The sequence below is a fragment of the Capra hircus genome, chromosome 4, assembly GCF_001704415.2.
Source record: "Capra hircus breed San Clemente chromosome 4, ASM170441v1, whole genome shotgun sequence".
NCBI classification, from domain to species: Eukaryota; Metazoa; Chordata; class Mammalia; order Artiodactyla; family Bovidae; genus Capra; species Capra hircus.
In genome coordinates, this window is record NC_030811.1 from 54,595,733 (window position 1) to 54,618,098 (window position 22,366).

Sequence of the window (22,366 nt, forward strand, 5' to 3'; positions counted from 1 at the left end):
CATCTAATGTGTTTCCATTTTAATACAACCAGGTCTTCAGCGTGTCTCTAGAGCGGGGTTCTGGGAGGTGGGGACCCCAGTCCTCCTCATGGGGTTGAATTAGGTGGGATGTCTCTTCACCACCCTGGCAGATCCTTCAGTATTGATGGGCCTGCCATTCTCAACAGGACCTGGTGGGAGCCTGAGGTCAAGGAGCTGAGGCTGAGCCAGGCTGGGCTTAGAGATTCCACAGGAGGAAAATGACCCTGCCTGTGTGGTTGCAGGACCCTCCTTTGCAGCCCAGAGGACCACAGTGACAGCCAAGAGGAGGTGTCAGAGCAGGGCAGACAGAGTGAGCAATGGGAGGAGAGAGAGACAGAGGATTTGGGGAGATGGAGGGGAGTACAAAGAGGGAAGATGGAGCTAAGGTGGGAGAACCACACAGATAGAAAACAAAAGAGAGACTGAGAAATACACAGAGACATACACACAGAAAGAGACATTGAGAAAATACTCCCAGAGACCGAGACAGAACCAAACATAGAAACAGAACCAGAGATAGAGTCCTGGAGACAAAGAGAGAGACACAGGGACTCGCGCACAGAGACGGGCACCAGAGTGAACACAGGTGAGAGGTGGGAGGAAATGGAACACAGTGCCCACCTCCGGCCAAACCACCGCTGAGCTCAACCACTTCCCCTCTCCCTGGGACAGGGGCACTGGGGCCCGAGAAGCGGGTGGGACTTGCTCCAGGTTCTACTGTATATGGACATTATGTTAGTTTCAGGTGGCCCAGAATTCGAACCTGCTTCCCCTATGGGCACAGGGAAACCTGGGGCGGGGTGGGGGGCAGAGAGCACCTCCTGCCATCGAGCTGAAATGAAAGGCCCTCCCCTTCTAGGCTCCCCTGTAGCCAGAGCTGGACTGGGGAACCCTAGTCCCCCCTTCCCCCACTTCCTCAGATGCTCTGGCACCAAGGTAATCAGTGAGCTGGGAGCCCACAAAACGGAGATGGGGAGAAGGCTTCCTGAGGACCACTGCAGGAAGCTTGAGATCCTAAGGGAGTGATGATGGCAGGGCTGAGGCCCATCTGGTGATCAGGGCTCACGGCATTGTCAAGGCCCACTCAGAGAGAGTGGGGGTTCCCTCGCTAGGCCAGCTCTGCTCTCAGTGCTTGGCTGGGTACTCCATATCTGATTCTCCATCCTATCCAATAATTACATAAACTTCCCGATATCCTTTCAACAAATCCCTTCTCTGCTTAGTCAGTCAGAGTTGCTTCCTCGGAGGCAGCAGAGCCTTGGCTAGAATCCTTGTCCTGTTATAAGTTGTGTGACTTTGGCAAAGTCACCCCTCAGTGCCTCAGCTTCCTCATGTGTAATATGAGCATAATACTATGTCTCTATCATTGGGTGATTGTAAAGATCAACGTGTTAACATAGGTCAAACAGCAGTACAGACACACAGAACCACTGAAGCAGTGACGTGGAGGTGGGGAGAACACTGGAGGGGACTCAGACACACGGACACTTAACTCGGCTCTGCCACAGACCAGCATAAGTGGCCTTGAACAAGTCTCTTCTCTTCCCTTGGCCATTGCTGCATCCAGAAATAGTCTCTGGGTAAGAATGACAAGGCTCTGATCAAGCCTTCCACACTCCCTCCTGTGGCTGTTCACTAACCACATAAGAACTCTCGAATACCTTGTCTCCAGCCCAAGGCGCTTGCCTGGGCTTCCCCATCCAGCCAATTGCCTTCTCCGCTCCATCTTCATTCAGAAGTCCCTCCAGCTCCCCAGAGCCCACATACACTCATCTGTGCTCGTTGATTTCCTGGTGTGGTCCCTGAGTCCGCCCCCTTCCTGTCCCGCTAGTCTTGTCAGTTACAGATGTGTCCTTTGCATCCGCAGCCTCCCCTTGACCTAGATCAGTTACAGTGGCTCCTAACCCCTCCTCTTGTGGCCAAGAGACTCTGAGCCCTGAAGCTGAACTCCTCCCTGTACAAGCGGCCCCAGGCTCCCTGCCACACCAAAGGTGAAGTCCTATGCGATGCCCTACATCACTTGACCATCACCCATCCATCTGCTCTCCTTTGCTTCTTTCTCCTACTATCTGTACTCCATATAACACCAGCCAGTCCCGAGGCACAAAGCATGCTCCTACCTCTTCCCCTAGACCTATGACTTTTTCACCTGCTAAAATCCCATTCACATCTCTGAGCCTCAGCTTTCTCATCTGCAATATGGGCACAAGAGCAGTACATACCTCAGGGGGCCTTAGGGAGGTGGGAAAGTGGGAGGTCATGTATGCCAAGCTCTCTCAGTGGTAGCTGGCACCTGGACCATGGTCCACATTTGGGAGTTTGGTCGCCGATTCTCTGTGCTCAGCTGAGTGGGTGAAAGTTCACCAGGACTAATGCCTAAGCTGCTGTCCCACCTGGACAATGCCTGCCCTCTAAACAATGAGGCTGCAGCGGGGATCTGGCTGCAGCATAACAAAATTGGGCAAGAAGAGAGCCAGGACCCTTGCACCTCTTCCCCCAGGCTTCTCATGGGACCTGTTTTCCTCCTGTGTCCTTCTTTGTCCAGGAAAGATCCCACTGAAAAGGCAAACAGAGCAGAAGGAAGCAGTGGCCAGGAGGCAGGGGAGGAGAGAAATCAATCATTGCCATTGACATTAGCTGCCTCGGCTCTTCACACCTCAGCTGTCACACTGATTAATAGCAATGCTCCTTCTGCCCCCATGCTTCTCCCCTTCACCAGGAGTCAGACTGTGGGCAGTACTTTGGTCCAAATGAAGACAGTGGTTCATTAGTACCAGGGGCTAATTGGCACTACATGTGCCAACCTTGGTGGCGCCCTGACCTTTTCTTGCCTTCTCACCTGACGTGGTGTGAGTGGTGTGGGAGGTGCTGCAACACCCCCTTTGGGAAGCCTTCCCCGTCTCCCCTCCCACCTTCCTCCTCATCCACAGTCCCCTTGCACTCCCCCATCATGGCATTTCTTAACTCTGTATCCCTTTGTCTGTTGCAATTGTGAGTGAGGGCCTCAATGCCAGTGCAGTGGCTGGCACATAGTAGCTGTTTAATAAACTGTTTGAAGAGAAGAGACCCAGGCCCTGTCCTCGGGGGCTCCAGGTGGGTTGGGGAGAAAGGGGACAGCCCAGGCAGGGGTGGGAACCAGAGCAGGGCTGCCCCAGGTCCACAGGCAGAGGGGAGAAGAGCCACATCACCTCACTTAGCGTTTATCTCTGGCTCAGACTGAATCAGGGACCCTGATCTCCACTGCCCCACCCCACAGAGCACACAGGATCCTAAATACACAGTTTTATAATCTCAGGACTGGCAAGGAGCATGGAAGCCATTCCTTCTGCTTGCGCACCTCCTGGATCGGGGACCTCACCTCCTCCCTGGAAGGTCTACCTTAATCATGGGTAGGAAGCGTGGTCAGATGACGCAGAAATCTTCCTCAGCAGCTCCACTAGGTCTCCCACCCACTTCCATTAGGAGCACCACTGCCATTGGACTCCTCCAAGCAAGCTGCTCTCTGGGCCCACGAGAGCCCTCCGCTGGTGCAGACAGGGCAATGCTGCTTAGCATTAGATGCAGAGACTGCGGTCTAGCCCACTAACCATCTCTCTGGGTGAAGGTATGAGTGTGGACAGACATACATGTTTGTGTGTGTGTGTGTGTGTGTGTGTGTGTGTGTGTGTGTGTGCGTGCGAGACAGCATGCATGAGTGAGCTGATGGGGGAGCTATGCCACTATTCAGACACACAGAGGTTGCTATGTTTTCAGGATGAGGGGCTTCAGACAAACAGGTGTCCTCCACTGCTGCCTAGCATCTCAGAAGGCTCTTTGCTGGTGTGGGTGGGGCTGGAGATGTGAGTGGCCCTTCAGGGTGGGCTAGTGATGTTGCGTCCCACGCCTCACAAGACACTGCCACTTGGCTCCCATTGGACCTTCCAGAGGGCATAGACTCAGGCACCCCCTTCCCCTCCCAGAGCACATACGGAACCACCCCACCTGGGTGCTGTGTGACTCCTGGAGCATCTGCTGCTGTCCTCCACAGAGTGGCAAGCTAGCCAGTGATTTGCCAGGAGGAAGAGGGGCACAGGCTGTTCTCCCCAGGAGGTGGGGGTGGGCCTGATTCAGACACGACGCTGGGTGGCAGGAGTAATGCTGACCACTGCCCCGACTCACAGCCCAGAAAGCCAGTCCCAGGACATCCAGGTAGGGAAGAGACTACACCCCACACTCTGGTCCAGAAACAGCTACACTTCGCATGCCCAGCCCCAACATAAGCCTCACCCCATCCTTCCTGCCTCCTGCTCTCCCCGTCTCCCACAGTAGATTCTGACCACCGCACTCACTCTAGGGGTTGGGAACATATCCTAGGCGCCCCATCCCTCCCCACCGCCCCAGGGAGATGCGGGGCGGAAATAGGCTAAACAAAGAGAAGCCCTAACGGAGAAACTTCAGGCACCAGAGCATATAATGTGGGAGAGAGATTTGTCTTCAAAAGGAAGGATTTCCTTCTCTTTCTGGGTTCTCAGCGCATGGAGCACGGGAATCGTGGGCAAATTACTGTCTTACCGAGGTACGGGCAGAGGGAGTGCCCCTAACATTATGTCTTTAATGCCGGCGCTATGACCGTGCCGTGGCTCTCAGGTCTTCGACGCTGGCTTCGGAGCCCTCGCTACCCTCTAAACCGCCCTGCTGGGAGCCAGGTGTTGAGCCCGCGGCGGAGGGTCCCAGGGACACTCACGGGTCGTGTTGTACTTGACTCCGTTGAAGTACTCGGGGCACGGCCTCTCCACCAGGGCTCCGGCCGCGCTCCGGGGCCAGCACGTCCCGATCTGGTCCAAGGTCGTGTTGCAGTAGGAGTAGGGACCTGGTGATGGGAGAGAGCGGAGCGGGGATCAGAGAGGCTGCTGGGGCCCGCAGGGCGCCGCAGGACGCAGGGCGCGAGGCGCTCGAGCGCGGGGACCTGGGCGCACCCAACGCGCCAGGCAAGGAGTCCGCGCCGCCCGGGTCTGCTCGGCTCCCGCCTACCCTCGGAGTGCAGTGGTAGCCCCCAGCCGTCCAAAACCAGCTCTTCGGCCAGCTCCAGGCTGCAGTTGGCCTCCAGCAGGCTGTGGAGCAGTGCCGCGTCCATTGCGCCCCGGAGCCGCGCGCGGAGAGGGAGTGTGACTGCGCGCCCAGCGTGGCTGCCAGGGGCTGGGTTCGAGAGTGAGCGGCCGAGAGAGCGCAGTCTTGGCTTCTCTCGTCCAGCCCCGACCTGCCAACAGCCTCCCGGCGCTGCGCTCGAACGTCGGGGACCGCCAAGTCTGGACCTTAGCGGAGAGGAGCCGCAGAACGCACCCGGCTGCGGGTCCACCCGCTCGGTCGCGGCCAATGGCTGCACCAGGAGGCGGGGCCGGGCGGCTCCTCTCTGCCAGGCCCAGGCTCCCGCCCTCGGCCCACCAGCCCAACCCGGAGTCCGCCTTCTCCGGCTCACACCAGGTCCGGAGGAGGGCGGCGGGGACGGACAGTGTGCGCCTTGGGTCGCGGAATGACCTGCCCGAGGGTCGAGTTCTGGGGGCTGCAGGGGGCAGGAAAGCGCGCCCGCCCGCCCGAGAAGCTCGCCTCATGTTTCTTCTCCTTCGGTGTCTCGCCATTTGTTTCTTCTCCTTGAGCGAGGACACTGGAGGGGATGACAGGGAGTGGAGAGCCCACGAGCAGATCTGCACTCTAGAAAAGGCTCCGTGGCCTCTGGGAAAGGAGTGGATTGGAAGGGCGTCGAGGGAATCAAGGGAGCCACGAAAGAGGCTGGCGAGATCAAGAGGCTTGAATAGATGCAGACCTGTATCAGCCCATGGGCGCTAGGGTGGAGAGGGATTTCCGGGAAAACCAGCCCTGGTGAGGCAGGACTGGAGAGAGGGGTGGCTGGGTGGCTTCCAACAGGAGCCAGGAGGCAGGGGTAATGCCAGGTCTCCCGCTTGGGTGACTGGGGGCAGGAGTAGCGTTGCCATTCACTGAGATGGAGAAGTCCAGGGGAGAAACTGGCTGAAATTATCTGGAGAACCTCAAACACCCAGGTCTTACTGCCCTGGGTTTCAGAGGGAATAAAAGGAGAAGTGAGAATCTCTTTTCCTCTTGGCTTGGGCAGGGCAACCTGAAACTGGTTTGTACAGCCGGGTGTGTGTGTGTGTGTTTAAGTAAGCGTGGAGGGGAGATCAGACCCCACAGCAAGTGTGGAGGAGCTGAAAACCTTTATCTGGAATTTGCCCAGGCCCCTCAGGACTGCCTGCTCCTTAATTCCCTGTGGCTCCATTCTGAGTGTGAGGACAGATCCACTGCTCAGGTCTACTGAGGGGGGTGGGGGTGGATCTGGGCTCAAGATACAGGGCCTGGGATGTGGCTCACCTCAACTCAGGCTGGATTCAGGCCTGCCTTTGTCTCTGCTCTCCCTGCATGTTACCCCAATTCTCACCCTCTCTTCTGCGGCAGTTTCTCCATCAGTGAAACGTTCTCAAAGGCCCTTCCCAGCCCTGAGACTCTGGTCCTGAGTTATGAGATGCTCAAAGACTGAGGGAGATGTACATGTGTGTGAATGTGTATGTGTGTGCTTTTATCTTTAGAGGGCAGGGAGAGCTGGGACCCAGTCCCAGCTGGGCTGGAAGCCCCAGGGTGGCTAGTCCTAGTCCTTCTTGCCATCTTTCACTGGGAACAAAGCTGCAAGGGAAGGCTGAGAGCATCCTGAGCCAGCGTTATTTCTTGAGCAGGGAAAGGGGAGAGGCACACTGGGCTGTGTTTGTGTGCTCCAGTCTCACCAGCCTCCATATTAATGCTGCTCTCATTGCCCAGGCAGAGCCAGAGAGCAAGCACGGGAATCTCTCTGGGGCCAGCTGATTGGCAGGTACGAGGTGCAGACCAGCCAGCCAGGTCTATCCTCTGCCTTTTAAATGGACAGAGCCCTTGGCTCAGCTCTGGGCAGCTGCAGCGGCAGAGGTCCCTGACTGTCCCTAATAACCAGTGCCAGGAGCAGGCGAGGATCAGTTGGGTCCCAACCCCAACCCTAGGCAGAGTCCTGCCGCCAGTGCCAGGCTGAGACTCGGGCCGAGTCCCAGACCAAGCCCTGCTGCACAGGGCTTATCCCCCACAGGCTAGACTGTGGCTGGCAGAATCAGCCCATTTCTTCATTGGGAAGTAGTCTCATTCATGCTCCACACACTGCTCCCAGCACAGAGGGAAAGGAGAGCCCAAGCTAAAGTTATTAACCTGTTCGTCACCAGAGCCACCGCACAGGAAAAGCAGCTGTCTCAGGGGGAGGTGAGTGCCCAGTGACCAGAGGCCAAGGACTTAACGTCTCACATGCAGGATGGAAGGCTGGCCTGGGTGACCTGGACTGCTCTTAACTGGAGAGCACATGTGATAAAGGTTCCTCTGGGAAGTGACCATTTCAGGGGCAGAGCTAAAGACCATTCTGCATCCTGACAGGACAGTCGGGACCTGAGCACAGGCCCAGATACCCAAGGCCCCCTGGCCTCCAGAATGCAGTGCCATTTCATCGTGGAGTTTATTATCACCAGCACGATTGTCTGCTATTCTAGGTGTGACAGAGAGGAAAATGGAAAAAGGAGCAGCTTTGGAACAAATGCATTTTACAGCTCATTTTAGTGTTTGCAAATAAGTAAATGAGGAAGAAATTGTAAAGAGCAAAAACTTTCCTCACCTAGATGAACTCCAACTACCCTTAAAGTTTGGGCCTTTTTGCTAGCTAAGGAAGCAGAGGTGGGTGGGAGGTCCCTGGGATGGAGGTGAGCTCCCAGGCCAGGCACTGGGGCAGAGGTATTCAGGACAGTCTGTATGCCCCTAGGCTGGTGGGAGAGGTAGCAAATAAGCTGTAGGGCAGTGTGACAGGTGCTGGGGGGGACACCTGTGTGTCTTGGGCTTCGTGGGGGCAGGTACCTCTGGCCCACCTCTGATGGCAGCTGCAGTGGCAGTCCAGGTGCTCCAGGGTTCAGCTGAACACTGGACAGGCGTGCAGAGCATAGTGGAAACACACACAGCATCTCACATAGTCGCAGGTCTGCACAGTACCCACTTTCTCTCACTCATCCCACCACCCATCGGATATCCACTAGAAAACAGGATTTAAGGGGACAGCCTTTGCATGTCTGAGCGGCTGTGCTCAGTCAGGCTGAAGAGTATACAGAACTGGGACAGGCTGTGGGGTTCACTGTGGTTACAATGGGGCTGCTGAGGGCATGGAAGGCTTGGGAGAGGCCAGAAGGTGCCCCACTCTTGCCCTGTGGCACGGGGGATGGTGCCCCAGGCCAGACCAGACACTCCTTCCTCATCCCATCTCACTTCACCGTGGCACAGTGGAGATGGCCTGGTGTCTTCAAGTGGAGCCAGGGACCAGGCTGTGGAGCAGGAAGGGCTCCTGGCAACTGTCCAACTCCACACTGTCATTTACAGATAGCCAAATGGAGGCCCAGAGGAAGAAAAGGAATTTCCCCCTCCAACCCCTCCCAGGCCATCCTCCTCTCCACAGCAGCCAGACTGGGCTCCTTGCCTCCTCCACTGGGCAGAGGAAGTGATTTTTCTATGATTGTGTGACTTCTCGCAAGAGCAGCTCTCCACTGCCCTTGGGACGAAGCCCAGCTCTTCAGCATCGCAAACAGCGCTCTTCATGTCTGCCTGTTCCCCATCCTCTCCTCTTGCTGAACTTGAGATGCCCTGTGGGTCCACTCACCATTCCCTTGGAACATTCTCTGCCTCCACACCTTCGCATGTGCTGTCCCCTCTGCCGGGAACGCCCTTACCACTCTATTGCAGTTACCCCAGCTGACTCCCATCCGCCCTTCTAATGCTCAGCTTAGCCCCCACCTCCTGTGTCTCATCTAGGGTGGGTGGCTCTTCTCCATGCCTCAGTCTGCTGGGGGCTAGTCTATATCACAGCAAGGTTATTAGTTTTTCTATTGTGGAAGGCAGGGCTGGTCATGTTCACTAACCAGTCCCCAGCACCCATCAGAGTGCTTCACGCTTGTGCTCAGCAAATCAACACTGGAGGAATGAATGCTTTGGCAGAAGCCCTGTCTCCTGAGATCCAAGGGTCTCTTCACATATGACCAGTCCTGGTGTGTGTGTGTGTGTGTGTGTGTGTGTGTGTATGTGTGTGTGAATGTGTGTGTGTGCGTGTTAGATTAGGGAGTTATTTCCAAGGGATCCTTGGTTCCATTTGGACTCTTACATTGCCTATGGACTGAAAAAATAATATGCCTTACAACTTACAGTATATGCTCTATTAGATTCCTCTGTGATGAATAAAATAGAAACAATCCACTTAAAGCCTGCCTGAAGTCTCTTGTGATTACGTGGGGTTTTTCTTCCTTTATTTGGACCTTAGGGTCATGCAATTTAATGAATCATAATCTTTGATTCATGGCCCTTTGTCATCATTAGCCTATACATGGCCCAACTTTATTTCATTTGAGTCTTTTCTGTTATGAAAGTTTGTATGTAGTAGCACATATAATGATCTATTGCCCAATCCAAAACTAGATCATTACCAATCACTTACAAATTTATCTATACACTCCTTCCTCAGAGGGAACATTCTTTGAATGTTGCATTTATCTTTCCTTTGCTCTTAATTTTTTCAGTTTTATCACACGTACATATATCTAAACAATAGGTTGTTTTACTTGTTTCTGAGCTTTAGGTTAGTCAACATGCATTTTCTCAATTGGTGGACACCTAAAAGGAGATACCTATCATGTGGGGACAAGAGAAACTATTCCTGAAGTTCAAGGGCATCCTAACAGCCAGTACCGCCCACTGCAGAGGCATGGTTAATGAGGGATGATGCGTCCCCACCGTGGCTGCTAGGCAGCACCACCAGCAATGTGGTGGATGAATAATTAATGACACAGGGAAATGTTCACTCTGAGTTACAAGAAGAAAAAGCAGGTTACAGAACTGTAGACACAGGATCATCCTGGTTTTGTGGAAAAAGAAAAAAGAAAACAACATGAAATTCTATGGTGTGATAAACTTCTGGCAGATAGAAACATTAAAAAATTCCTGGGTTGTGGGATAATGAGCATTAATAGTCTTCTTCGATTTTTTAAAATATCTTTTTCCAAATTAAATATATACATATATTACATATTCCATTTATGAAATGGATGAATGATATTACAAGTCAACCAGGGGAGGCCTTGTGATTGTGTTGTTTAAACTAACCAGTCTGTGGTATTTTACAGCAGCCCAAGCAAATTAATGGGCTTCCCTGGTGGTTCAGACGCTAAAGAATCTGCCTGCAGTGCAGGAGACTGGGATTTTGATCCCTGGATGGGGAAGATCCCTTGCAGGAGGAAATGGCAACCACTCCAGTATTCTTGTCTGGAGAATTCCATGGACAGAGGAGCCTGGTGGGCTATAGTCTGTGGGGACGCAAAATGTTGAACACGACTGAGTGACTAACAAGCAAATTAATATGATGGGTCGGGTGACTTGTTCAGGGTCATGCAGCTGTCAGGTGGAGGAGCTGGGATCCAGATCTGGGATCGGGTCTGTCTGACCCAAGCACCTGGGCTCTTGACCACCCCATTGTAAGGAGGGCAGACGGCAGGGTTTTCCTCTCTGGTGCGCAACTCAAGCTGCGTTTGGTGCCGGGTCCCAGCTCTTGCCAGCACTCTTGTCTCCTTCTGCTCTGGCAGTAGCTCCAGATCCCAGGGACACTGCAGCCCTCCTCCTTCCTTGCTGCCTCTGTGGCTGCAGCCCTGAGAAGGCTGGGACATTGGATGGAGCCTTGGGGACGTCTTTCCAGAGCCCGTGAAGACCCAGGGCTCTTCTGAGCTCTGCAGTGGCTGCCCCATGACTCTGAATCAGCTGCCAGGAAACTCTAAGGGGTCAGAACTCAGGGACCGAGCTGCTACTTCACAGGTTCTTACCAGGAGGTGACACCTGTAGCCACGGCAACGGGGAATGTATTTTACACCTTCTGCTGGAGTTTGAAGCAGAGTGGTACCCCCTTCTTGGGCACCTGAATGCCAGCCCAGCCACTTCCTTAGGCACAGACATAGGGAGCCGGGAGCTGGAGGAGGACTCCCGGCCGAGCCCTTCTTCATCAGTGACCTGTGCCCCCAGTGGGGAAGGAGGCTGCCCAAGGACAGACCCAAGGCCCAGGCCTGGAAGCCAGTCTCTATCTACCACCTGCTAAGCCTGACTTGGCCCGCTTCTCCCCCAGGCCCAGAGGCTCGCCCTCATTTCCCAGGGTCTGCTGCAGGTGGTGGCAAGGGGCTGGCATACCTGAGAGGTTGGCAAAGGTCTTGATGGAGTGGCAGTACTGTTCCAGCAGTGCCCACACGGGCTGGTCTCTGGGTGCCTGGCTGGACCCCACCTAGAGGACGAGAGGGATGAAGGTCAGGCTCTGGCTAGACAGTGACAGCATATGTCTACCCCTCCCTGCTCCCTGCCCCGCCCTGTCCTGTCCCTTACTCCTCTATATTGTACAGAGGAAAAAAGAGGAGGGAAAGTTCAAGGCCCCACACAGCAGACCAGCAGCCTGGCCAGGCCTGGAACCCTGAAAAGGCCTTAGAGGTGGTCTAGTGAGGCTTGGTGCCCCAGGGAAGAACATGCTCTGTCCATCCCTCAGCCCCTAAAGGTTTCCTCCCCAGGATGGGATGTGCCCTGTGCTCTTCAGTTGGCAAAGCTGGAGTGGGGGTGTCCACCAGCCCTTTAATCCCCTAGCAAACACTGTACAACCCCGACTGTGTGTCAGGCTGGGGGACACAGTGGCATCTTCAAAGTAGTCCCAGGTCAGGTAGGGACCCCCTAGACTTGGAGGCTCAGAAGAGATGGGAGAAGAGTGGATAGTTTGTTTCCCTATCACACAGGTAACGAGAAAATTACAAAGGTTAATATGTGGAAGAGACTCCTAACTTGAACTTGGGAAGACAGGGGAGGCTTCCTGGAAGAGGTGGCATGTTAGGGGCAGCCAGAAAACAAGTAGGGGAAAAGGAAGGGACCATGGTGCCAATGTAGAGACTTGCCTGGGAACAAATATGGTTGTTGTAACAATGGCAATCCCATCCAAAAGAGAAATCACCCAGGATCACATCTGAAAAAGTCATGAGGGAATGCTAAATATGGAGGGATAAAGTAGATGTGGTTGTCTGTCCTCGAGGGGACCATCTTTTGGTGGGAAAGATGGATGGATAACCAACTTGTTACAGGGTCTATAATTTGCTTAGAAGGAATGGGGTAGCATTACAGAGGAAGTCAGACTGGTGTGGGCTTTGAAGGTTGAGTAGGAGTTTGCCCAGTTGATAAGGGACGTGCTGGGATAGAGGCGGTGTCATAGGGTAGTGCTGGGATAGAGGCGGTGTCATAGGGTAGTGCTGGGATAGAGGCGGTGTCATAGGGTAGTGCTGGGATAGAGGTGGTGTCATAAGGGTAAGGGTGGTGTCATAGATAGACAACACATGTGCCAAAAACAGAGAGGCTGGGAAATGCATGGTGTGAGACTGAACAAAAGCAATGCCCTCTACAATTCTAGCCATCGTCTCCCATTCCTTCCAAGACCACCACTGTTTTTATCCTATGACCAGTGTGTGTGAGTGTGTGCACTTGCATGTGTGCATATGAGATGACTTTTGCACCACCCCAACACTGATATTCCTGATTCTAGAAAGGACTGCCCCTGTAGTGGGCAGCCCCTCCCCTTTCTCCTGCCTGCCGGATGCTCCCTCCCTGGCAGCTGGTCAATGTTTGTCCTACAATATTCCCAGGACCAGAGCCGGACAGCCCTCAAACATCACGTTCCTCACATCAGGCTTAGTCCATTTCCTGTGCCAGGGCTGGAGGCTACACGCTCACCCTCACCACACTGGCCTGGAGCTCCTAATTAATGACCCCGCTTGGTCAGATGGAAGAGCAAGAGCGGCACGGCCAGAACCCACAAGCACTCATTGCTCCTGGGTTCTGTCAACTGTCTCCACGGGGCTAAGGGCAGAAGGAACTTCTGGGGAGCCGAAGTCCTGTGTGTGAGGTTAGTGTGCATAAGGGGTATATGTGCGGGGCATGTATATGTCTGTGTAGGGTGTGTGCTTGTGTATGTGGCTAATATGCATATAGTGTGTGTGCACTATAAGGAGCTTCCTGAGCCATCAGCCAGGAGCTCTGGCCATTTGGCTTGCAGGACAGATACTGGGGGCCATGGTCTTGTTGTTCACATATCCCAGGGATGCCAGGAGCTACCCAGTGTCAGCTTCTTGGGCATCAGGAAAGCCCAGCTGCCCAGAGAGCCACCTGCCAGGGGTGAGGTGGGCTGGGGAGGGACACTCTGGGTCCCAAGATCCTCCAAGAAGAATTCTGGTGTCCCACCCTCAGCTGGTCTGGGGAAAGTGCGGGTCCTAGGCCTGACCCATTACCCCTTTCCAGCCCCCTTCTCTTTGTTTGAGAAGCAGCCGGTAGCAGTTTGTTTGGGGGATGGGGTGAGTTCCTAGGAAGCCCCCAGCCTCTGGAGGTCACTGGAGGAGCAATGCTCAATGCAGAGGTGCTCGGCATTGATGGTGGACTCTGACCGACCAGAGTTTGCATCTTAGATGCAAGCCCCTTCTCTCAAAGCCCCCAGAGGCCACACTATGGCCCAGTTACCAGGCATCTCGTGTTCAGCTTTAGGTGGGAGTCTGAACATGTGTGCTAAGCTCACGGATAGGGACACAGGACATCCTCCAGTGGGACTCAGGCATGGTGGGGCTGTCCTTGTATCAGTCGCTGTGATCTGAGGCCACAGCTGAGTCTTCTGGCTGAGTAAAGCAGGGGGCACAGCCACTGTGCTCAGTATCGATGTGTGCTGCTCAAGCGTGGGCAAAATGGCGAGCAGATCAGAAAGGGTTTGGAATAACTCCCAGATCTGGGCTCCCTCTCCTTCTTCGCTGGTCCAATAAGCTGTTAAAGACATTCATTCTCTTCAAGGGGCCGGCTGGCTGGATCTGACTCCGCTCAAACCTGCGGCATACTCTGGAGGTGCCTATTTTGGACACAGCCGCTGCTGTGGGTGGTGGTGAGCGGTAGGTGGGCAGGCAGGAGGAAGAAGAGACTGGTGCCCTCAGAAAGCACACGGTGGGCCAGGGAGAGCAGAGACACAGCCACGAATGAATACCCCCAAGGGCTGGGTGATGAGCTCTCCGAGGCGGCAGACGCGAACCCGCCCACATTCAGGGCTCTGGGGTTGCTGCTCCTCAGCGCTGTGGCCTTGGCCAAGTTATTCAACTTCCTTGAGTCCTGCCCTCCTCCTTTGAAATGAGGATAATACAGGCCCCTGGGATTTGGTGTGCATCACACAAATTACTGAATGTCAAGAGCTGGCACATAGAAGGCACATGTTCCATGTGTCCATGTCGCCATGGACTCTAGGAAGGCTCTAGTTAGAGAGTTCAGAGATAGAGGGTTCCAACCCCATTAGAGGGAGTCCCGTGGCCTGGATCAAGCCCTTCTCCTCTAGAAAAACCTCCTGGAAACCCTGTGTTCCACCTTCCAAACTCTCCAGCCAGTGCAGCTCCCCCTCAGCCCTCAGCAGCCCCCCTTCTACAGACAGTGGCCCCTGAAAGTACATCTGCACCTCCCTCACCGGGCTCACTGCTCAGCAGTGCTCAGTGGATGCTGGGCGAGGAAACTGGGCATGGAAGCTGAGTCCAAGGGAGGAGGAAGGGTAAGAGGAGCAGAAAGAAATTCTAGGGGCGGGAGTTGGGCAAGCAAAGGCTGAGAGGCAGGGAAGCACAGGGCCTGCACAGGAAGCAGCGAGCTTCTGGTCTAGGGATGCTATTAAGAGGGTGGGACTTCCCTGGTGGTCTGGCGGTTACGAATCCACCTGCCGATGCAGGGGACATAGGTTCGATCCCTGGCCCAGGAAGATTCCACAAGCTACGGGGCATTTAGGCCCACAAGCCACAACTACTGAAGCCTGCCTGTCCTAGACACCCATGCTCTGCAACAAGAGAAGCCGCCGCGATGAGAAGCCAGCACAGATCAACAAGAGACTAGCCTGTGCTCACCGGTTGGAAAGAGGCTTCTTTGATGTGTAGTCAGCATTTCCTGCGTCCTAGATGAAGCTCTGAATACTTCAGCAAAGCCCATTTAATCTTCACAACTGCCACTGAGGTCTCTGTAATGATCCCATTTTACAGGTGAGGCAACTGAGGCCCAGAGTGGTGAAGTCACCGCTCAAGGCCACACAATGAGTGAGTAAGGGGCAGAGGCACGATTGGACAGATAGTCTAGTAGGTTAAGAGTTGGTCAGATACACACGGACGAGCTGAGTAAGAAGGTGAAGGCCTGTGGTCCATGGATGCTGGGAGGACCCTGGCTCCAAACAGGGTGAGTAAGAAGCTGCTCTCACCACTGGAGTGGGGGGCTTCAGGCAGAGAGCTAGGTCATGGCAGGAGAGGAAGCAGACCCAGTCAGTTGGGCAGGGCTGTGCTCAAGAGACACAAGAAGTCTGGCTTCTGGAACTGACTCTGAGCCCCCTGAAGACCCCTTTACCTTGTGTGGCAGACACCTTGGGCTTCTGTACTGATTAGCTCTTGGCTGTTACAGCAACAGAGAGCTGTCCTTACGCCTCAGTCCTGCCCCACGAAGCTACAGGCTGCCGGACCTCAGGGCCCATGTCTGTTTGATTCACATCCAGGTCACAGTTCCCAGTCCAGAGCCTGGCACACAGCAGATGCTCAATAAATGTCTGTGTGGATGAGACCATGGCCCCCTCCACCAGGTAGAGTGGCACCCTGACCCCCAGCTCTGGGAACTCAGGCTCTGGGGTTTTCCAGCTTGCCAGGCAGCCTTCTTTCTGAATTCTCCCTTTGAGAATGGCTGGGGTCCTAGTTCCAGCCTCGGTGTGTCTGGAATCAGAAGCTCTCACCTTAGACGAGGGCAAGGGAGTTGCCCTGACAGGGGGAGGAGGCAGTGGGTTGAAGCCAAGATGCCAGCTGCTCTTTCTCCACCCTTGGGCCCTGTCCAAGCAGAACCTGTGCCCCAGGGGACAGGCGGGCTTGAAAGGTGCCATCTCCCTGGAGCCAGGGGGTCTGGCCCAGCCTAGTGCTCCCTCCTGGCTTGGTGACAAGGCTTCCTCTAAAATTAGCCACTGGTCTAAGCCTGGGAGATTTGGGACCACAGGTCCTGAAGCCAGGCTGCCAGTAACTGGAGGGGAATGGGGTAAGCTCCCTGCCTCCTCCCACTCTGCCCAAGGTCAGAGAGGACTCCTTTGGGGGGGGGGGGAGTCCTCCCCAGGGTTCTCTTTCATTCACTGGTTTCATTGAGCCTGAGCTAGGAATAGAGGCAGGAGGAACTCAGGCCCTGTCCCGGGGAAGGAGGAGGAGATGAGGGCACTGGAGGACAGGGAAGGAAGGAAAGAGGAGAGAGGGAAGAAAGGGGAGAGGAGAAGAGGAAGACTAGAGGGAGACAGAGAGGCAGAAGAGGGGGAAGAAAGGTGAGGGAGAGGAGGCTGAGCCTGGGCCCTGAGCAGACACAGCGGAGGCCATACGGGAGCTGAGGCTAGCCGAGGCAGAGGCTGAGGGACTGGCAGTCACACAAAGGAAGTAGGTGATGATTTTCTGGAGTATCTGGACAGGCTTTCTGGAAGGTGCTCTGTTCTAAAAAATCAGCTGCCCAGATCTCTGAGTGAAGAGCCCAGGAGTCCACAGCAGCCTTCCAGCCAGATCTCCCTTCCTCGCATGTTCCAGCAGGTCCCTCTGCCCAAGATGTCCCACTCTCCCATCCAGTCTGCCAGCTTGCCTGGAGAAACTTCCAGACCTCCCCTTGCCAAGTGCTCTCCCTCGTCTCTGAAAGCCCGTGGTGCCCTCTCACCTCTGTCCCTCTTCCCTGTCCTGTGTCATGCCCTGATCTCTGCACACAGACGTCTGAGGGACCAGCAGGGAGGAATAAAGAGGGTGGGGAGAGGGAGGGAAGGCAGAAACTGCAGAAGAGGTCTCATAACAGGTCACGAGGCCTAAAATGATCTCTTAATGATCAACTCATCTAATGTCAGTTTGCCTAAGAGTCACCTTTTTCTGATTGTGTTGGTATCTGAATATCTTACATTTTCATTAACAGAACTGAATCTGCAGTCAGTCTATCTTCTTTGAATCCTGTCCCTACTACCAGTAGATGACTGACCACGTGAACTTGCCTCAGCTTTCTCATCTGTCAAATGGGGGTAAATGATGGTCTTATGCCCCAGGGTGGTTGCGAAGCTTAAAAGCAGTAATGTGTGTCAGGGCTTAGAACAGTATCAAGCATGTGGTAAGCCTGGTGCAGATGCTAAAGAGAATAAACAAAATAAGCTTATGGAATAATATACCCCTCCCTCTGGAAGATTTGAAATGACATCTTATAAAAATAACATTTTGGATACAATGACCTGAGACAAACTGACTGAGGAGGCCTAAAAATGCTTAAAATTAGATAAAGTAGAAAATGACAGTTAAGAGAATACAGAATAGTCCCGTAATTCATAAAGTGCTGCAAATCTGAGACTGACTAGGAATATGAAATTAAATGGGCATTGCCCTCAGACAAATTGGTTTTTTAAAAAACATCCTAAAACATCAACAAAATGGCAAAAATGGAGAGACCAAATTAGCTGATTAAGTTAGAAAACACTCAGAGAGTATTTGAATTTGGGGGAAGAGTTATTAGATGAATTAGCTTCTGGTAAATGGCCCCTGAGTTTCCCCACCCCCACCCTGTAGACCCTGGGTATGGGGGGCGGGCGGGGGTGTGCAGGGCCCTGGCCTTGGTATTGGGGAGGGGCTGTGCAGGTTAGGGAGGGTCCAGGCTTCTGGACTCTGTGTTTTTCCTGTTTGCTGAGCCTTCTTGGGAAGCAAGAAAAGTTGTTTTGAGGTCCTGAGGGAGTGTCTTGTTGCCCGGAAATCTGAGGACCTGGACCCAGATAGGACTCTTGGGGTCTTCACAGAGGGTGATGTTGTTGATGTTTAGTCGCTAAGTCGTGCCCGACTTTTTGTGACCCCGTGGATTGTAGCCTGGCAGGCTCTTCTATTCATGGGATTCTCTAAGCAGGAATACTGGAGTGGGTTGTCATTTCCTTCTTCAGGGATTCTTCCTGACCCAGGGATTGAACCTGTGTCTCCCTCATTGGCAGGCAGATTCTTTACCAGTGTGTCACAGAGGGTGAGGCGATTTTAATCAAGGATTTTGGAATCCAGCGCCATATTCCTTAGCCTTACTTGCCCTCCATTTCCGTCTGTAAATAAATGTCCCCACCTTCCCACTGTTTTAGCAAAGGGCTTGGCATGGCGCCTGGTGCCCAAGAAGGCTGTATGATTTCAACACTGCTTTCAAAGTAGCTTCTCAAGGGCTCAGAGGGCAGCCAGTAGCACCAGAGTGAAGGCTTGGCTCCTCCAGGCCCTTGCAGTGGGGGCTGGCCCAGGGTATCCTCACTATTCAACTGCCTGCTGGAACTTTCACAATTGCAATTGTGAGATCAGGCACCTCCCCAGGTCAGTGAGCCCTGAGTTCCCCAGGGATAGAAATCAGGTCCCACCAGGACCACCATGCTCCCTGGAGCCTCATACCATCTCTTCTCAGGGTTGGAACCCTGGAGCCTTCCCTCTAGCTTGCTCTTTTCTCAGTCCCTATCCAGGAGCACCGCATCTCCACCCCGCCATCCTGCCCACCTCCCACTAGATCTCCTCCCAATTCTGGCAGAGGCTCTTACATCTGCACACACTTGTTCTTAGCTCCCATGTGTGTGCTTAGTCTCTCAGTCCTATCAGACTCTTTAAGACCCTTTGGACTGTTGCCCAGCAGGCTCCTCTGTCCATGGGATTCTCCAGGCAAGAGTACTGGGGTGGGTTGCCATTTCCTCCTCCAGGGGATCTTCCTGAGCCAGGGAACCAACCCATGTTCGTTCTGCATTGCAGGTGATTCTTTACTCGCTGAGCCATCAGTTCTCATGACCAGCTAGTAAATACACAATTAATTCTTCACCATTATTTTCTTCCTGCTCATGTCTGCTCTAGGCTATCAACTTCATAGGGTAAAGGCTGATGTTTTCACCCTTGTGTCTTTACCACACATAATCCTCCTTAAATACTGGTTGAACAAAGTATTACTGAATAAATGAGAGGGCTGGAGGCCAGGTCCCTCCTGGGTTCTCTTATTTCTCCACCACCTGCTCCAGGTCACTTACTCTATTTTCATAGACAACAGAAATCTCAGAATAGTTGGAAAAGGATCCAGAAATAAATAGCATTACCACGAAGACCAAGAGCAAAGAAGACTGCTCTTTGGGGCTAGAGAGACCACAGTGCTCTTTGGCAGTTATGCAATGATACCTTTGGGTGGTTAACTAGTCTCTAATCTTGGGCCATCCAGGGGGCTAGGGGCAGGGCCTGGGTGGACTCTAAGGGGAGAGCAGACTCTTGCCTCTGAGGTTCCCGGTCCTGACATCCCTGGGACCCAGGGTAACCTCCCACAGACTCTTCCACCCGCGCTGGAGTCTGGGGCAGCAACCAGCAACCCTCTCCATCTAACCAGCTTGGGCAGTTGGCATCATGGCTCCCAGAGGGGCAGGGCCAAAGGGCCACCCTGGTCCTAACACCAGCTCTCTTGGAAGGCACCCACCCAGGGAACAAGTGCTAGGGGGCAAAAGAGCTCAGAGAAGACATCAGGAGTAGGAAAGAGGTTGTGGGTGGTAGTGAATCTACTCCACAGCCTCCACCTCTCCCTGAAATGTCATTAAAAGGACCTGGCAGGTCCAGGGACTATCTGCCCATTGGTGCACTGACCACACCCTGGCACGGTGCCCTGTCCTGTCTTCCACCTAACCAGACCCCCTGGAAGGGCAGGGCCCCTCGTGTCTTCATTTCAAGTACCTGGTACAAAACCCCAGCTGTGTCTACTGAGTGCTAACTCTGTGCCAGGCACAGTCACAACCATTCCTCATGACAACCTTATTCATTAAGCACCAAAACCATCCTCATTTTACCCAGGAGGAAACTGAGGGGAAATGTGAGTAGCCTGCCCAAGGTGACAGACTAATCAGCAGAGCAGGGATTTGATCAAGTCTGTTGGCAAAACCACTTTGCCACAGACAGTGGATGCTCAAGGAGTCCTCTGTGACATATGGGGATGGGACCAGGCCTCCTGACCTCCATCCTGGCTCTGACCCTTGCCCTGCATGGCCTTGAACACTTTTAATGTTGTGGCTCTTCATGAAAAGTGTGGCCCTCCCTCTCTGAACCTCAGTTTCCCCATCTGTAAAATGGGGGAAAGAGTTAGAGATCAATTCCTCCCACATCCATTTCTGGGTATCACTCCCTCCCAACCTCACTCCCACTTCTTCAGCTCTTTCTGTGCAGCTCTTCTCCATCTCAACACCCCCAGCTCCCACCTGCAGACCCTGACTCTGGCCAGTGCGCACACCCACAGCTTTGGGCATGGGGGGATACTTACAGCTTTGAGAAGGGCTTGGCAAGGTTGGTTCCCCCAGGTATCCCCTTTGCTCCATTGCTCATTTGATACAGAGGGCTGCCTGGTTTCAGGCACCGAGAGGAGGGTGGGGACTGGCCTGCCTGCAAGAGACAGGGGACAGCTTTCTGGGGATCCCTTGTAGGGAAGGACCAGAACTGGGATGGGGTGAGGAAGGGACTTGAGGCTCCTACAAGGAAGGAGGAGTGCAATCCATGGAGGAGGGGAGAGTGGACCGAGACTAGGAATTCCTGGATCTGAGGAAAGGGCATGTCCTAGACGCTAGGGCGTCTCCCTGCACCCTCTGCTCATCCACAAGGGCTGCTAAGTCCCATGCTAGCTAGTGTTAAGAGTTTCATCTCCCTCCCCTTCCCCCTCACTTAGGCAGGACATCTCCATCCCATCACCGGATGCAGGGATCCCCAACTCCATGCCAGCCACCAAGCCCTAAGACCTCTTCCATCCATCTCCTAACAGGGCTGAGTGAAACTAAACCCAGTAACTAAGCAGTGAGCCCCCCACCCCCCACCTCCGCCCCCTCGCAGTCAGGAGAGCACAGAGCTCCAGCTCCCGGCACCCCCACCCTGAGAACAGCACCCCCCACCACACCCCACACTTACTTTAAGCAGTGGCGGGAGAAAGCAGAGCAGACAGAGGACACAGTGCGGGACGTGGAGGAGGCGTGGGGCCCCCGCGGGACCCCCCATGCCCTGTGCGGCCGCGAACAGGAGCGCACCACCCAGCTCAGGCCGTCCGCCCCGCCCGCTGACTCCGGTGCCTCCCACCCTTCTCCGCTACCGGCCGGAGCGGAGTGGGCCCCTCCCTCCCCAACGCGCCGGGGCGGCCGAGGTACGGCCCTGGGCACTGGGGGTATCTCCTGCCTCCCCCGCCCGCAGGGACACCGCCCCGCGGCCCGCCCCCTCCAGGTTATTTATAGCGGCGCCGGGCAGCGGCTTCTGCCTAGGCAGCCAGAGCCCAGACTCTGCCCCCAGAGAAGGGGTTAATGCCTTTCACCAGTCGGCCACTTTTGCCAAGGCTGGAGCTCCCTGCTCCGGGGAGAGAGGAACCGAGAAAGGGAAGAGGGGGTCTTGGCGGTGGTTGTGGCCAGAACACTGAATAGGCTGGGTAGATCGCATCCCCACCAGGCTTTCCAGCCCTGCCTGCATCTTCTAATTGTCCTGGGGAGCTTTTAACAGGCACCATGCCTACTGGAGACTTCCCTGTTGGCTCAGACCGTAGAGGGTCTGCCTGCAATACAGAAGACCCAAGCTCAATCCTTGAGTTGGGAAGATTCCCCTGGAGAAGGGAAAGGCAACCCACTCCAGTATTCTTGCCTGGAGAATTCCATGGACAGTGGAGACTCCTGGGCTACAGTCCATGGGGTCACAAAGAGCCTGGCATGACTGAGAGACTAACACTATGCCTATTGGGACAATTGAAATTCCTATGTGGAGGCCAAATTAAATAATAGCTCTGTATCAATGTTCAACTTGCTGATTTTGATGACTGCACTGTGGAGTCTTGTTCTTATGGAGTAATATTTAGGGATACAGGGGCACCATATCTCAAACTTATTTTGAGATGCTTCAGAAATATACATACACGTGCACACATAAACACATACATAGTGATAAAGAGAACAATATACCAAATGAGGCAAAATGTAAATAATTGGGAAATGTGGGCAACTACATGTGTATTCTTTGGATCATTCTTCCAAGTATTCTGTAAATTCGAAATAAAAAGCTAAAAACTGTATTAAAAAAAAAAAAACAAGGACAATAAATGCAGCGATGCCAGGCGCCGCCCAGAGCTTCTGTGTTTATAGGTTGGGATGGGGCCCAGGCATTGGCATGTTTCAGTAGATTTTACAGGGATCCCGATACCAGGCAGGGCTGAGTGATGC

At 54.0% G+C, this 22,366-nt stretch overlaps 1 protein-coding gene across 2 annotated transcripts in view; it reads right to left on the reverse strand.

Annotated features, from left to right (window-relative positions):
- CRHR2 (corticotropin releasing hormone receptor 2) overlaps positions 1 to 21,208 on the reverse strand; it is a 45,090-nt gene extending 23,882 nt beyond the window's left edge. Inside the window, exons 1-3 of one of the 2 annotated variants that reach the window (XM_018047111.1) lie at positions 21,075 to 21,208; positions 11,281 to 11,371; positions 4,745 to 4,870 (exon numbers count right to left, since the gene is read on the reverse strand). In XM_018047111.1, the coding sequence (XP_017902600.1) occupies positions 4,745 to 4,870; positions 11,281 to 11,371; positions 21,075 to 21,167 (310 nt within the window). In that variant the 5' untranslated portion in view covers positions 21,168 to 21,208. Of the gene's footprint in view, positions 1 to 4,744; positions 4,871 to 5,031; positions 5,370 to 11,280; positions 11,372 to 21,074 lie in introns of those variants that run through there. The other variant, XM_018047110.1, reaches the window with a different exon arrangement.